Source organism: Phalacrocorax carbo, chromosome 2 (assembly GCF_963921805.1).
Source record: "Phalacrocorax carbo chromosome 2, bPhaCar2.1, whole genome shotgun sequence".
NCBI classification, from domain to species: Eukaryota; Metazoa; Chordata; class Aves; order Suliformes; family Phalacrocoracidae; genus Phalacrocorax; species Phalacrocorax carbo.
Window position 1 is genome coordinate 162,010,572 of NC_087514.1, and position 16,016 is coordinate 162,026,587.

Consider the following 16,016-nt stretch of genomic DNA (forward strand, 5'->3'; position numbering starts at 1 on the left):
TCAGTATGTCCAGTCAGAGTTGGTTTAACATGTTCAGCCAAGGCTGAGCTACCCTCAGTGCTTCTCCCTGTTTGCTATTGCTCTTTTTATCCAGTTGGCAAAGATCAGTTCATGTTGCATTGAGTAGCAGACGGCTGGACTGACAGATAAACCTCTAACAAGGGAATACAACATGTGCATCAACAATTACCCACCTGAAGTGTTGGCTTTTTGAGCTTAGGTTTGCATTGTTTTGTTTTTTACTTCATCTGAGAGCTCTCCTAAGTTCTCAGGATTTTTTCTGCTTCGTGGCCCTGTGGGAACTATGCGGTGTGGCGGTGTTTGCGTAACCTTGCGCTCTACCTTGAACAGGTCGCTGCTCCCCCTTTTTTTCCACAGAGAATATTTTTGGTCAGTTTAATGAGTTAGGAGTATAGACAGATTGTATTAATCACAAATTTAGACACAGCTGCTTATCAGATATTTTAGTATAAAAAGAATTTTTCTTGGAAAAATACTACCACTTCATTAAAGATGCTTCAGTATCTGGTTCTTCTTAGTTGCTTGGGTAAGTTGCAACCAAAGTACTTGAGCTGGGAAAGGGTGACCCTCTCAACCTCTAAGTGCTGCAGATTAGCGCATACCCATTTTTTTCTCTGCAGTTACTGTGCAAAGGCAAAACTTTATGTGGCCACAATTATTCTGGCTGGAAGGGTTTTTCTCTATTGCATGAATAAGATCTTCTGGTGGTGCTTTGAGGGAGGGGAGTGAAACCTACACCCTGAAAGAAAGGGTGTTTAGGTTGGTGTACAACCAGCTGGCAGTTATGGTGGAGTTGTAGGGACAGCAGGAAACAGAAGTCAATTTATATAAGAGCTTTGCATCTTGAAGCCTTTTATGGTATTTTTCAACCATGGAGGCTTTAAAGACAGCCTCCAGGATGGAGAACGATCAGTGTCACCATGTGCGAGTCGCAATCACTTCATCTTTCAGACTCGCTTCGCTGGCTGCGGCACAGGTTTGTCGGCGGCAGTAACCCGCGATGACTGATGCTCCTTAGGAATCCACATGACAAACTACACTCCTTTTTTTGTGTGGTTAGGGGCAATCACTGCAAGTCCCCTAAGGGATGCTCTTAAGAAGGATGACCTGACGGGGCGAGTAATTGGAGGCCACGAGGCCCACCCAAACGACTGGAAGTGGCAGGTAATGCTGATGTCTTATACTTGAAAAAAGGCTTATACTTGAAAACACAGTGAGAAAATTACAGCTTCCACTGTCCAAAGCGACACACACCATTTCTGCAGAGGCACCGCATGGCTTGAGTGCAGAATCTGTTGTTGTTTGATCCAGGTGTCTCTTCAGATTGCCTATGCTCATGCCCCGTCGTACTACACTCACATCTGCGGTGGAACCCTTATCAGCAGCAAATGGGTCATGACTGCAGCCCATTGCCTCAGCATGTGAGTGGGATAGAAAACATTAAAACCCCTGTTCTGCTCCTCATTCTTGCTGCAGACAGGAGCCAGACCCTTCTCACCCTCTGAGCTCCCCATCAGTGCTGTTTCTTGCACAGCTGGACATCTCTCTGTGCACTTAATCAAGTGGAACTGGAAAACTCTGTTTGCTTTAGCCTTGATTAATTGCTGACTTGCTGGGAGTGGAAATCAAGCTGATTGCTGATTTGCATAAGAGGAGGTGCATTTGCATGAATGTGAGCATTCTGAATAGGTTTGCATCCTGAGAAACCTGCACAGAGATGGAAAGACTGAATGAAAGGCATGTTTCGTAGCTCACAGGCCATGTTGTACAATTTGCTCTGCAGCATGTCTGACATGCACCGCCTAAACGATACAGCGTGACACCAATAAGCAAACACTCCTCTTTAATTACTCATGCCTTTACTGAATGTACTTACTATAAAACGTAACAAGCTGTTCCTTCACACTCAGTTTCAGATAAACGCGGAGATGCAAAATGAAAGTTCTCGTTCAAGCACTGTATTAGCTGATGCTGTACCTTCACTTGCTTTGCCAGCAAACTGCAGGCAGCATTTGCGTAATTCCTAAGACCATTTAGCTGCAGTCCCTTGAAAATCCTCCGGTGGAAGGTGCTTTAGAAATTACTACATTGGTGGAAGGTCTCAGCGGTGCAGGAATTGCACTGCAAAGCTAGTGGTGGGGAGTAGTTTTTACATTGATTATTCTGTGATTCATTTTCAGGCCACCAGGAGCAACCTATCGAGTGGCTCTGGGTGACCACAGTCTCATGAATGTGGATGGCACCGAGTACTATCTTGACGTGGATGAAGTCTTCATTCATGATGGCTGGAATCCCTATGACATTGCCAATGGGTAATTATTTTGACTATTGCCAGCTGGTGGAATGGGTCTTAGCACCCTGTCCCACTAGCATTGATGTGTATATTCAGTCCAGTTCCCAGTGAGGTTGGATTTGTGGGAAGCACTGGAAGATGATGTAGTAGAGATTTCCCAAATTACCTCCTCTCTTGGAGGTGTTACACGGTGTCTATGTGGATGGCCTCAGTCCTCTTTTGCCCAAGATGGGAGAAAGATGGGGGTCACAGATGGACCCAGGATGTACGGCAGATTCAGGGGCTTGCTGTCATCTTTACATCTGACGAAGGGAAGCCAACAGGGAAATGCCAAAAGACTGCCTTAAATCTCCCCTCAGAGGCATTCCTGTCCGCCTAGGGTCTGCTGAACTTCACTCTGAGGTTGGGTGCCTCCAAAGGAGTAGGAGATTTTAGGGGAGTGTTATCCCTTTATCGGCCTGTACCACGGCCTCTTCTTTCTTAATTACTCATATTTTCCTGTTGCCTGTAATTGCTATAAGGATTAATGATGTTTGCAAGGTGCTTGTCTATCATCATGCCAGAGGCTAGAGACCTGTAGAAGTAATGAAATGTGAGTGCGGTGATTACAAACTGGTTACAAGCTCTTTAGGTTACAAGCTCTTTGGAGGGGGGGGGTGGCATTGTATGTAGCGGAGGAGCTGGATTGCACAGAGCTTGCAGTTGGCGATGGCACAGTTGAGAGCCTTTGGGTAAGGATTAAGGGATAGATGTGGTTGTGGGAGTCTACTATAGGCCACCCGGCTAGGAAGATGACACTGATGAGTTATTCTTTAAGGAACTAAGGGATGCCTCTAAGTCATCTGCCCTTGTCCTTACGGGGGACTTCAACCTGCCAGATGCCAACTGGGAATACCACACGGCTGGGAAAAACAGGTCCAGAAGGTTCCTAAACCATCTGGATGACAACTTCTTGGTACAGGTGCTAAGGGAACCCACCAGGAAGGGCGCCTTCCTCCACTTGTTGCTTATTAACAGCAAGGGTCTCATGGGTGACGTGGAGATCGGGGGCCACCTTGGCCACAGCGACCACGAAGCAGTCAAGTTTAAAATCTATGGTGACAGGAGGAAAACTGCCAGCAAGACCTCAGCTCTGGACATGAGGAGAGCAGACTTCAGGTTGCTCAAGGAGCTGCTTAGTAGGGTCCCCTGCGAAAAAGCTTTTGAAGGTGCTGGGGTCCATCAGTGCTAGTCGCTTTTTAAGTACCACCTCCTAAAAGCACAGGAGCAGGTGATCCTAAAGTCTATGAAGTCAAACACGCGAGGCAAAAGGCTGGCTTGGCTGACCAGGGATATTCTTCTTGAAGTAAGGAGAAAAAAGAAAGTATATGGCCAGTGGCAGCAAGATCTGGTGACATGGGAGGACTGTAGGGATGCTGTTCACCACTGCAGGGAGGAAATACATGTGGCCAAAGCTCAATTAGAGTTGGAGCTGGCCAGTACCATAAAGGACAATAAGAAGGGCTTTTTAAACTACATTAATGGCAAAAGGCAGGCTAGAAATAACACTGACCCCTTGCTTGATGAGAATAGTCACCTCACAAGCAGGGACATAGGTAAGACAGAGACATTTAATGCTTTCTTTGCCTTGGTTTGCAACACTGATGGTGGGGTCAGGGACCCCCAGAGCCCTGGGCTACAGAACTATGACTGTGGGAATGCTAAACTCCTAATAAACCCTGAACTTGTACAGGACTTACTGCTCCAGCCAAATCCCTATAAGTTGGTGGGGCCTGATGGGATTCGCCCAAGGGTATTTAAGGAGCTGGCTGATGTCACAGTGAGACCTCTCAATAATTTTTCAATTCTCTTGGGAATCTGGAGAGGCCCTGGGTTAAAGAGACTCTTTAATTTCTTCATAATTTACTTGGAAACAGGACTTGAAGGATTACTGATTAAATTTGCCGATAATACAAAACTGGGAGGAGCTGTTGACACTCTCAAGGGCAGTGAGGTCCTGCAGAGGGCTCTGGCCAGGCTGGAGAGCTGGGCAATCACCAGCCGTATGGAGTTTAACGAGGGCAAGTGCCGGATTTTACACCTGGGGCAGGGCAGCCCCGGCTGTACGGAGAGGCTGGGGAACGAGGGGCTGGGGAGCAGCTCCGCAGGGACCTGGGGGCTCTGGTCGATGGCAGGCTGAACACGAGCCCCCAGCGTGCCCTGGCAGCCCAGAGGGCCAGCCGTGCCCTGGGGGGCACCGAGCCCTGCATCGCAGCCGGGCGAGGGGGGGATTGTCCCGCTCTGCCCCGCGCTGGGGCGGCCTCACCCCGAGTGCTGGGGGCAGCGTTGGGCGCCACAGGACATTGAGGGTATAAAGGTACGGGAGAGGGTCCAGAGGAGGCCACGGGGCTGGGGAAGGTTTTAGAGGGGAAACCGTACGAGGAGCGGCTGGAGACCCTGGGTTTGTTCAGCTGGAGCAGAGGAGGCCGAGGGCAGCCTCATGGCGCTCTGCAGCTCCCTCCCGAGGGCAGGAGGAGGGGCAGGGCTGGTCTCTGCTCTCTGGTGCCCAACGCCAGGCCCCGAGGGGATGTCAGGGAGATGTGCCAGGGGAGGGTTAGGCTGGGCATTAGGGAAAGGTCCTTCCCCCTGAGGGTGGTGGGGCCCTGGAACAGGCTCCCCAGGGAGGCATCACGGCACCAGCCTGGCGATATTCCAGAAGCACTTGGACAAGGCCCTCAGAGCCACGGTGTGAATTTGGGGTGTCCTGTGCAGGGACAGGAGTTGGGCTCGATGATCCTTGTGGGTCCCTCCCAGCTCAGGGCATTCTATGATTCTGTAGGACATCTGATTTCTGACTGAATCAGGATTTCCAGTAGAGTCTTTTACCTGTATCTCATTTCAGCTACGACATTGCCCTGCTGCGCCTCAGGTCTTCTGCCTATGCCAATGGGTTCGTTGAGTTGGCAGCACTTCCACCCGCAGGACAAATTTTACCCAATGACTATCCCTGCTATATTACCGGATGGGGGGTGGTTAGTGGTAAGTAAGGGGGAAGGAGGAGTGTTGAGGGTCCCTCCTGGTTTCACTGTGCTGGCTTCCTGCCCGAGGCAGGGTGCAGGCTTCCTTCCTCAACCTCTGGAGCTCCTGGACCAAAATCTCACCCTTTCTCTGCTAGTGGATGGCAGCACCACAGACATGCTGCAGGAGGCGATGTTGCCGGTGGTCGACCATGAGATCTGCTCCCAGCAAGACTGGTGGGGGTCTCAAGTAAAAGTCACTATGATCTGTGCAGGTGGAGACGGCGTGAAGTCTGGATGCAGTGTAAGATCTGTTATTATCAGAGGATTTTCAAGCTCCCCTCTTCCTCTTTCCTTCCTATCTGACCTTGCTGTTCCCTCAGTTGGTAACCATTGCTGTTCCTTTGGCTGGGACCTGGTTTTGCCATTTGTCCACCTGCAGTAGCTTTCTGTAAATCCTGGCCCCTTCACTAGATTTTTTCTGAGTATCTTGTAAACCAAACTGTAAACCAGAGCAGCCAGGAGAGAGGAAACCTCCAAGTCCTCAGGGTGCATCACTACCCTCTGATTTTAGAGGGGAGATTTACCCTTCCTTCCAGCAGCATGTCCCATAGACCAGATCCTGGGAAATGGGTTGGGATTTTGGCAGTCCCCTCTGCCCTCATCCAAAGGATGAAGCTTCAGGGAAATCCTACCACTCCTCCCATGTTGCTGGCATGTTGCACCCTGGACCAAGCAGTGCTCCCCCATACTTTCGCCCTGTTCATCACCCTTCTCCTCCCCAGCTGCCCTGCTTACATGGACAGCTGAGGTTGCTGCAAGTTTTGGCCATGTCCAAGTTGTACCATCTGGCTCAGGTTAGGGAGAAAAGGAAGATTCTGTGAGGTGCCCTTTATCCCACAGGCTCCAGGTGACCCCAGAGTCAACACAAGGAGGTTTGGTGTGTGTAGGCAGGGGATAAGTGTTAGGTCTGTCTGTATGCCCTTCACTACAGAGGTGGCTTCTGGTGAAAGCAACCATGCAGAGCCTTTAAAATATAATGAACAAATAGGTTTTGTAAATATATGAATGTAATATAGAAACATAGAGAAATAAAAGAGGTTATACGATTACACATAGTACAGATATGGGTATAGTATAATTATAGATCTATAGCTGTTTAGTGTATTTTTCGGTGTGGTTTAATTATGGCAGAACCTTGTTACAAGCCGGGATCTGAGCCAAGCAAGAGCCTTTATCATCTCATATATTTTAACTCAAGTTGCTTTCTTTTTCACCACCTTAACTTCCGAGGACCCTCTGAATATACTTGTTTGAGAAGAACAAGGGAACCAACGTTTCCCTTCTACCTGTTTCCTTGTAGCTGATTTTTCAACAGAGAGGCTGCACAGGTGGACCTTGCTGGGGAGGAGTGTGTGTCATGCAGTGTGCACTGGACTAGTTGCCTACAGTCACTGTATTTGCAATGGTGGTGGGAAATTAAGGTTTCAGCCCTTCCTGGGGGGTGTGTGTGTGTGTGTATATGTGTGTACGTGCGTGTAGACTGATACAATAAATAGTGGGTCTGATCTTTGCAACATCTTGGGAGGTGCTGGGCAGTTTCTGCTGCCACACTGCAAAGAAAGCAGCACAAACATTTATTTTCATGTTCAGGACAGTGATTAACTAACTGGTGCTCCTTAATCCTATCCAGTCATTCCTAAATTGCTCGGCTAATTTGGCTTAATATTTTCCTCCCCTTCCTCTGACCCAGGGGGACTCTGGGGGCCCTCTCAGCTGCTACAGAGACGGTCGCTGGGAAGTCCACGGGATTGTCAGTTTTGGGCTAGTTCCTTACTGTAACACCTACAAGAAGCCAACAGTCTTCACACGTGTGTCAGCCTACCTGGACTGGATCTACGCTGTAAGTTGCTTAGTGCCTGCGAGGTGACCTGATGCATCTCCCATGACGGCAAGGGAGTGCCAGAGGAATTGGAGTCTTTTTTTTTTGTTAAAACCATTAGGAGTTGAACTGGGAGATCTGCGGAGGTCTATAACCAGGATATTTGGTGCTACTTTTGGTGCAGTCAAACAATTGTAAGGAAGGAGCTGCTGCCTGGGAGCTGAAGTGCTCTGCTGAGGACTACAGACAAAATTCAAGCCAGGGTCTGCGTCCAAAAAATGATCATTGCCATTCACCTAGACAAAACCTTACTGCAGAAAACCTCTGAAGGAATTAGCTGGCTGGTGAATGGGAATTGCAGCAAACATAAAGCACCTCTAAATGCAAGTCCTGCAGTGCCACACTATGCACTCCCAGCTTTACATTTGGGAATGAGCAACGAGCTCTTTGCTCCCACAGATAATGTCTGGCACAAGGAGCAGCTGTTTCCCAAACACAGGGGATGGTTTTGTCAAAATGCTGCTGTAAACCATGTGGCCTCCTGGAAAGAAAGGTGGGAAGAGGTATTTTAAATCACTGCAAGGAAGATGGAGGCTACTGCAGTCCCTAAACCTTTCTGGGTGGGAACAGGTTGTTAGAGCAGTCCCCTGGCCCAGCTGGGAACCAGCCCTTCTTCAGAGCACTTACATGGGATGGAGACATGCATTATTCTGGTTCTTTACTGAATTAACTTCTTTTTTGTTTTCCAGACTGCAAAGAATAATGGGGGTTTCTAGAGAAGGATTGGCTGGTGCATGAATATAAGAAGAGCTAGAATGAATTATCTGTGTTCATTTAACCTCCTCTCATCCCTTTCACACCTCTTTGGGCTATTAATAGCAAGGTTTGGCTAAGAATATAATAAAGTATCAGTGATTTCAACCAGTGACCTGTTGCTGTGCCTGCCTGGCCTGAGGCACCGGCTCAGACCCAGTCAGCAGGGAAGGAGGCTGCCAGCAAATGCCACAGCCTCCAATGACAATATAAACCAATGATGGTGTCCTTAACTGCTGGGATGCGGGCAGTGAGCATGGCTCTTCAGAGCTGTCACTCTGGCACCAAACCCACCCTGCAGACAATGACCATGATGGGTTTTTCTCACTGAGGGTTTCCTTAGGGATGACTCCACCAGATGCGAAGGTGCTTGCAGGTCCGTGGGAGCAGAGCAATGATGTGACATTGCTGGGCACAAGTATAAATTGTGAGAGGAGGGGCTGGAGAGCAGCCCTGCAGAGAGGGACCTGGGGGTGCTGGTCGACAGCAGGCTCGGTGTGAGTCAGCCGCGTGCCCTGGCAGCCAAGAGGGCAAACCACGTGCCGGGGTGCATCAAACACGGGAGAACCAGCCAGTCAAAAGAGGTGGTTATCCCGCTGTATTCAGCGTTGGTGCGGCCTCACCCGGGGTGCTGCGTGCAGTTCTGGGCCCCACAAATTAAGAAGGATGTGAAGGTCCTTGATTGCCTTCAGAGGAGGGCAACAAAGCTGGTGAAAGGGCTGGAAGGCATGTGCTATGAGGAGAGGCTGAGGACTTTGGGCTTGTCTAATGTGGAGGAAAGGAGGCTGAGGGGCGACCTCATCGCTCTCTACAGCTTCCTGAGGAGGGGACGTGGAGAGGGAGGTGCTGAGCTCTTCTCCATGACACCCAGTGATAGGACACGTGGGAATGGTTCAAAGCTGCACCAGGGCAGGTTTAGACTGGGCATTGGGAAGCATTTCTTTCCCGAGAGGGTGGTCAGACACTGGAACAGGCCTCCTGGAGAGGTGGTCGATGCCCCAAGGCTGACAGTGTTTAAGAGGCGTTTGGACAGTGCCCTTAATAACATGCTTTAACTTGGTCAGCCCTGAATTGGTCAGGCAGTTGGGCTAGATGATCGTTGCAGGTCCCTTCCAGCTGAAATTATTCTATTCTATTCTATTCTATTCTATTCTATTCTATTCTATTCTATTCTATTCTATTCTATTCTATTCTATTCTATTCTATTCTATTCTATTCTATTCTATTCAACAGCAGCCAGCAGAGATTTTGGTTGCAGAACTGGGTTCTCTTTCTATGCCTAAACAAACAGCTTCAGTACAGCGCTGCTTATACGGAGGGCATCTGCCTCAAGTATATTGGCAAACTCAGCCCATAGAAAGCATGATCCATCTAACTTATTACTAAATTAATTCTGTGCAGGATGATTATTTTTTAAATTAATTTTCTAAGACTAAGTGCATAGGAAGGGCATTTCTGGAGGGTGCTTTTCTAGTGAGGAAGCAATAAATTAATTGTAAAACAATCCCCTGCACCATTAGGGGGTGCAGGGGCCTATACTCCTGCCAGCTGGGCAAGCCTATCTGCAGTGTATAACATTTCCAAATAAAAGCCATGTTCCTATCAGACACACAGCAGAGTTGGTAAAAGGAGGGAAAGAGGAAGAGAGGGAGATGTATGTGCACAATAAAGCAAGATTTGTCTTTTGATGAACAGCAAAACCATCTTCTAGCAACACCAGGGGAATCCCACAACCTTCCCTCTCCCCCTTTTGCTGTGTATTAAATAAGAATTTATGAATGAAGGCTTTTGATTTAGCTTTTTTTTTCATTTTAAACTGCCTGTGTCCCATCTCTCCTAAAGCCTGGACACACCTAGGGCATAGCAGTATTTTTGCAAAATCCTCTCTTTTTTTGGGGACGCACGTTGCTTTTCTCCGAAAGCCACTAGAGGGCATTGGCACACCGAAGGAATTCCCGACACGGTTATCACCGGCTGCTGAAGAAGTTTTGTGGGCCGGCAGTGATAAACTGGCATGTGCGCAGCCTTGCTTTCTGTCCTTCGCGTTTGCCTGCAGGCACACAGACAAGCAATGACACACAGGAGCTGCTTTTCACGGCCCTTATCCAGAGGTCCGATATGCAAGCAGATAAATCTTCCTTATTACGGAAGCGCAAATGAAAACGAAACCAGTGGCGCTTTCTTTAAGGCTCGTAAAAGGAGTGGAGTTCCAGCTGTATTTTTAGCTCTCTGCTTTATTGGCCTGTGCTTGGCAGAGTCTCCTGGGTGCTCAGTAGTTTGGCAATTTTCCTCTTCTGACAAGTTAAAAAAAAACCCCAAATCTCAGCTTTCCTGTCCTTTAATATTACTGAATGGTTCCTGCTCCTTTTAGGACAGCATGTGTGGTTTGTGCTGCAGTATCAAGTTCAAATATTTAACTTCTCCTGAAGGAGCCTAGATCCGTTAAGCTTAGTGGTAGAGCAATGTCCCTTAAAAGTTCACTCAGGAGCCAAGTGACAAGAGCACACTGGCATCTGAGCTCTTGGCCTGACCATACTCAAACACCTCCCTTTGAGTTTCAAAAGGAATTAAAAAGACACAGATCAAAGGCTTTGGGAAATGTGATTTTTAAAGGGATCCTCTCAAACCACGTCCAAAATTACTCAGAAGCTGAGAAGTGAAATATTACAGTACCTGGTGGTTTTGCAGTGCCTGTTGCCTGGGCCGGGGGCCAAACCCTGTGTGCTCAGTGCATGGGCCACAGGGGGATTTGGGGATGTCACTCAGGGCCCCAAGTTCTCATCAGCCTCCATTCCTGGCTTGGGCTGAGCAGAGCTGGGAACCATCGGGGACTTTGCTGTTCCCTGGGCCAAAAGCACCCCCAGGACCGCGTTAGCAATCTAATGAATATGCATGTGCCTCGGCACAGCCCAAAATGCCAGTCATCCCCAATTCATCCCCTGACGTGACAGCAGTGATGGACTCTCCATGCTCCTGTCTCCACGAGGCAGCCATGGCCACTGGGGGTTTGTCACAAGCTGCTCCAAAAGCCAGGCTGGACATTGCTCCTTTAAATCCTTCCTCCACATGAGCAAGGCCTGGACCCGTTCCTGGAACAGCCAGGAGGAGACACATCAGGCTGCACCCGCAGGAGCAGGAGAACCAGGTGCTGGAGATGTACAGCTCTTATTCAGGGTCATTATCACCTCCCTGGTGCCAAGAGGAGCGTTTCTTTCTGCGTTTCGATGACAGGAACAGCTTGTGCTGCTCAGCCGTGATTTATTGCGTAGGATAAGAGGAAGGCGATAGCCTGGCAGCGTGCAGACAGGGTGCATGTGCTTCTCCTGTGCCTCATTTACCTCACACTATCCAAGAGCCTTGCTAGAGCTACTTGTTCCCCAGAGCTGCCGGGCAAAGCTGCGATCCCAGGAGCACGCCCTGGGAAGCCTATGGAAAATGCCGTGCTTCAGGCAGGTTTTACTGCATGAAGATACTAAGTGTCACAGCGATACAATATCCAATGGTATTGGGAAAACCTGTCTGGGCACAGTACTGTAATGCTCATATGTAATGTCCCCATGCTTTTCTCTGACGGTAGGTAGTGAGGATACAGCTAAACCAGGGAATGAACTACATTTTGGAAAACTGGTGCTCCCCACATCTTTATGGGGAGCAGATAAAGGAGACAACCACAGCAACAGAAGGCTTATCTCCTGGTGCTGGTCCCAGCAGGTGTAGGGTGTGCTGGTGTGGTGTAGGATTGACTATAACACCTTGAGGTGTTTGGGAGAGGTAAGGCTGTAGATGCTGTGAAACACAGCCCGGGGGTGCGGGGATCAAATACAGTGGTCAGTGCCATTAGGGATGCCTAAGGACATCCCACCCCATCCTGCCGCTTCTTCAAACAGGCACAGCTCTCCTGAGGTCCCTCATCATCTCCACCAGCCACATGGGGACATCTTCATACCCTCCAGCATCTCAGCTGGCCCAAAACGCAACAGAGCTGGGGAGCTTTAAAGTCACACGGAGATAAGTTCAGCAATCAGTCATGTCACAGCTGAATAGAGATGTTCTGGTTATGGACACCTCCTCATGCAAATCCTACCCCGGGGCTGCTACCCTTCATGAGATTAACCCCTAAAGTCTCTAGTCAAATTTGTATCACTGCTTCACCCAACCATTCCCTTGGTCTCTCACTTGCAGGCAAAAATGATGGGTATTTGGGAGTGTGACTACAACTGACTCCCTTGTCCCCTGACAGATATTCAGCCTTAATTACCAGAGAGCACTTTGGGACGCTTTGAAAATGAAAAGCACTTAAGGACCATTAAGTTCTCATCTCTATTTACTCCAAAGTAGTATCCAAGTATTTATTTCCAGGGAAGTGTAATAGATAATAATTTCCTATGCAGGGTATCTCAGTGGAGCAGGTTGATGTTGGAGGGAGATATTTTTATGTTATTCTTTGTGGTGGCAGGGTTCTCCTGCAACATTTTACCCTGGTGTGTGGCTTGCGCGGTCCCTGGAGAATCGGGTCCCCAGATCATCCCGAGCCTTTCAGCCTCCTTGGCTGGACTGACCTGACAGGCTTCCCAGCCTCTACTTTCATGACAAAATCTTGCAGCTTCACTGGTCGCAGGTATTCCCCCTTTGGTGGGTTTCATGGACCTATCAATGCAGTCAGTCAGCATCTTACTCCCTCGCCCAGATTCCCTGGCCAAAATAGGGGTGTCCCCATGGGGTTTTTTGAGCATTTACCTTCTGGAGATGGTTTCCTCCAGCTGTGAACATATGTGCCAGGCCAGATGTGGGACTATAGACAAGTCCTGTGGACATCCCTACTCTTCCTCCAGACCTGAGTGGGGCATTTAAGACTTCAGGTTTTTTTAATATATCTCAGTGAGGTACACAGTGTCTCCGGTCCCACAGAGGAGGACAAGCATTGCCCAAGAGCAATTTGGCCAGCTGAGAGGCTGGCAGAAGGAGGCAGCTGCCCGGTAGATGGCAACACTGCCATTCACTCAGCAGCGGGCTTAGAGGTATAAAAGAAGCTGATGGAAAGGTGTGGATTAAGCAGCACTGAAAACTCCTACTGGTCATAGCTGTGAAGGAGGAAACTTAGTTCGGTCTATTAACTGCTTATCTGAAGTCTCACTCTAGCCAGAGCTCTGGCAAACCAGGATTTTTTGCTGGTTTATGCAGGGAAAATGCTGAAGCCAGAATACTTGCATTTATTCACTACCTTTAGCACCGCCCGTTTCCCCAGACGCTGAGGACTCAGAGCTCCTCCAGAGATGATGACCACAGAGGGGCCCTCACATGGTGCAGAAATCAAACTGCTTTTATCTTGGCGTGTAGTTTGGGTTGATTTGGTGAAGGGGACACTTCTTTACAGCGTGACGATTTCTGTGAACACCATCACCCCAAAGAATAAGGAATAACAGCTGAAGTTTTGTTTCCCCACCCCATAGCATTGACAGATTAAAATTCAAACAGGCCACAGTAACGTGCCAGCGACTGCCGATCTTGCAGTGCCTTTTCGTAGGGAAGCCAAGTCGTTCAACAGGTCTGAGTTAAAACCTTAGCGCCTGCAAACGTCTGCTCATTTCCATGGAAAGTGCATGTGCACAGGCAAAGAAAGTGCCTGGTACATTGACAGAGGTCTTGAAGCCAGCGGGGATGCAGAGGCACCACCGAGGATGCTTTTAATTGCCTTTGCAGAAGGCCTGGGGCAACTTCATCCTGTGCAGTGTCACGCTGCTTGGCCATGCGGTACAAACCTGCCTTTTCCTTCTACAAGCCAGACAAGCAATGAATAAAGGTATTTTTTCCCAGTGCCCCTGCTTCCTAAGCAGACACAAGCCCACTTGTGTCCGTTGATCCTCCACTGCCCACATGCAGGATCAATGACCCCGAATACCCTACAGAAAATGCTCCCAGTGCTGCAGAGCCAACACCCCTGCCCTCTCCTTGCCCTGGAGCTCCTGGGTTGTTTTTTTCCCTGCTAGAGATAAAGTCCATCTTACCTGTCATTTTATAGCTGTTCCTGCTGAGAAAAGTCCTCAAGCGTCTCATTCCCGCGCGGCGCCAGGTCTGGAGGAGCCTCGCCTCACGTCACAGCCCGGCCCGGTCACCGCCGGCCGTCGGGCGTCAAATGACTCATCCCTTTTCTAGAGGCTGCTTCGCCACCCGGGGAGAAATGCTTTCTAGTCTGGTGGCTACACGCACGGTTCAACTCTTGTAGGCACCTAAAAATGAAACGAAAGTGAGCGATGAGTAATTCTATGCCTCTGGGTGTTACAAGCAAGGCGTACACGGTGGCTGTATGGAGGAAAAAAAGAAAATAAATGAAGATAAAGAGGGCAATGAAGACCTAAGCAAGGTGAGGAGTGCACAGATGGGCTTCATTGGGGTCACTGAATCACCAGTTCCCAGGGATGGGAAGGAACACCACCACCCACTGTCGAGCAGGGCGTGAGTCCCAGCTCTGTGTCAGCAGGTGGGGCACGTCTGTCCCACTGCGTGCAGAAAAGCAGCTGCCTCTAACCCTGCCACAGCCAGGGAGGGAATCGAGGGTTGCACCTGGTTTCACCCCTTTTAAGATGCAGCCTCATAAAAGTGGAGCGGCCACGGCTTTAACGTCAATGCCTGGCAGAGGGATGATCCTGAACCGGCCAGGGAAGCTCCTCCAGGGCTTCTCCTGCCTCGCTCTTCAAAGCAAACATGAACTCCTCTTGGCACAAAGAGGCTGTTATAAGCTCCGCAGCTTCCCTGTGGCGATGCCGGGACGGCAGATGCTTGTGCCAGAGACTGGTTGATGGGACGCAGAACCTCAGGGCTGTTTCAGCACCGTCCCTTGAGGGGGTGGCGGGTCCCCCGGCCGCGATGCCCTTTGCTGGGGCACGGCACAAAGTTATCACTGCGAGCCAAAACCCCACCTGTGTGGCAGCTGGAGCTGTACACCGGGGGCTCTGCGCCTCCCAGCCAGAAAATACCTAACATAAGAGGGAATTATAGGCATAAAACCCATAAAATAAAATTTTAAAAAGGGCCTCTTTTTAGTATTGTTGCTTTTATGGCCTAGCAAATGATTTGTAACTAATAATTTATTCAATTAACTGAGCTTCTCAGCTCTGGGGGTGGATGGCAACCTTCAGAAATGGATTCCCGCTGGAAAACTAGACAATGGCATTCTTGGGCCAAGTTCCCTTGCTTTCAGGTCAATGCCAGCGGTTATGTTTTATGCCCATACTGCCAGGCACAAGTCCTTGGGATAGGTGTGCATTTCCCCATCCAGGTTTCTGGGCTTTATTCAGCTTTTCCTTTGCACCGCGGGCTGGCTCACATCCTCACCCTCTTCTTATGTCCCTGCTGTTGCCAGGACCAAGCGCATTTTCTCTGCTTTTGCCCTGGGCACAGGATGGTGGTGATGCTTCTTTTGGCTGCATCTTTCCAGGTCCTGGGGGTGCTGTGGGGTGATGAGAAACAGTTTGTCACCTGCAAAGGAAAGGGATTTCTAGGGTTTTCCACGGGTTTCCCAAGATTTCTCCTATATGCTTCTTGGTGATGGGAATGCTGCTACCACCACTGTCTTTTCCGTCATCCCATGGAGCTACCATCCACAAGCCAAGCAAGCTTGGAAAACAACACAGCCAGACCGCCCCCATGCCCTGAATTTTACCTTTTTTAGGGGGAAAAAAAAAGGCACTTTGTCACACAGAGCGACACAGGTGCAGCAGGAAGCAACCTGAACGTGCAACCACAAGATGATGTGCTGGGGATGTTGCAACAGCATGGCTGAGCTGCTGGAGACATCTTGGGAGCCTCAGGAGATGCTCTCCAGGACAGTCTTGCTCTGCCAAACAAGAGGTTGTATCACATTTTTATCTTCAAATAAATTAAGCAAATCACCAAAAAGGTCCCTTCTAGTCCCAGCCCTGGGAGAAATCACTCTTGCCAGCCCAGACACGCTCCTGGCCAAAACATGCTGGTTTAGCTTAAAATTTGAAAGCAGGGGCTGGCACTGGGTGCC

The 16,016-nt window shown here is 49.3% G+C and overlaps 1 protein-coding gene across 1 annotated transcript; it reads left to right on the forward strand.

The window, feature by feature from the left end:
• The first annotated feature begins 876 nt into the window (after positions 1-876).
• LOC104039511 (elastase-1) lies at positions 877-7,968 on the forward strand. Its single transcript, XM_064441832.1, has 8 exons — positions 877-997; positions 1,082-1,185; positions 1,333-1,442; positions 2,202-2,333; positions 5,196-5,332; positions 5,469-5,614; positions 7,064-7,213; positions 7,942-7,968. Exons 1-8 carry the CDS (start codon positions 877-879, stop codon positions 7,966-7,968), a joined length of 927 nt encoding a protein of 308 aa, XP_064297902.1.
• The last annotated feature ends 8,048 nt before the right edge of the window (positions 7,969-16,016 follow it).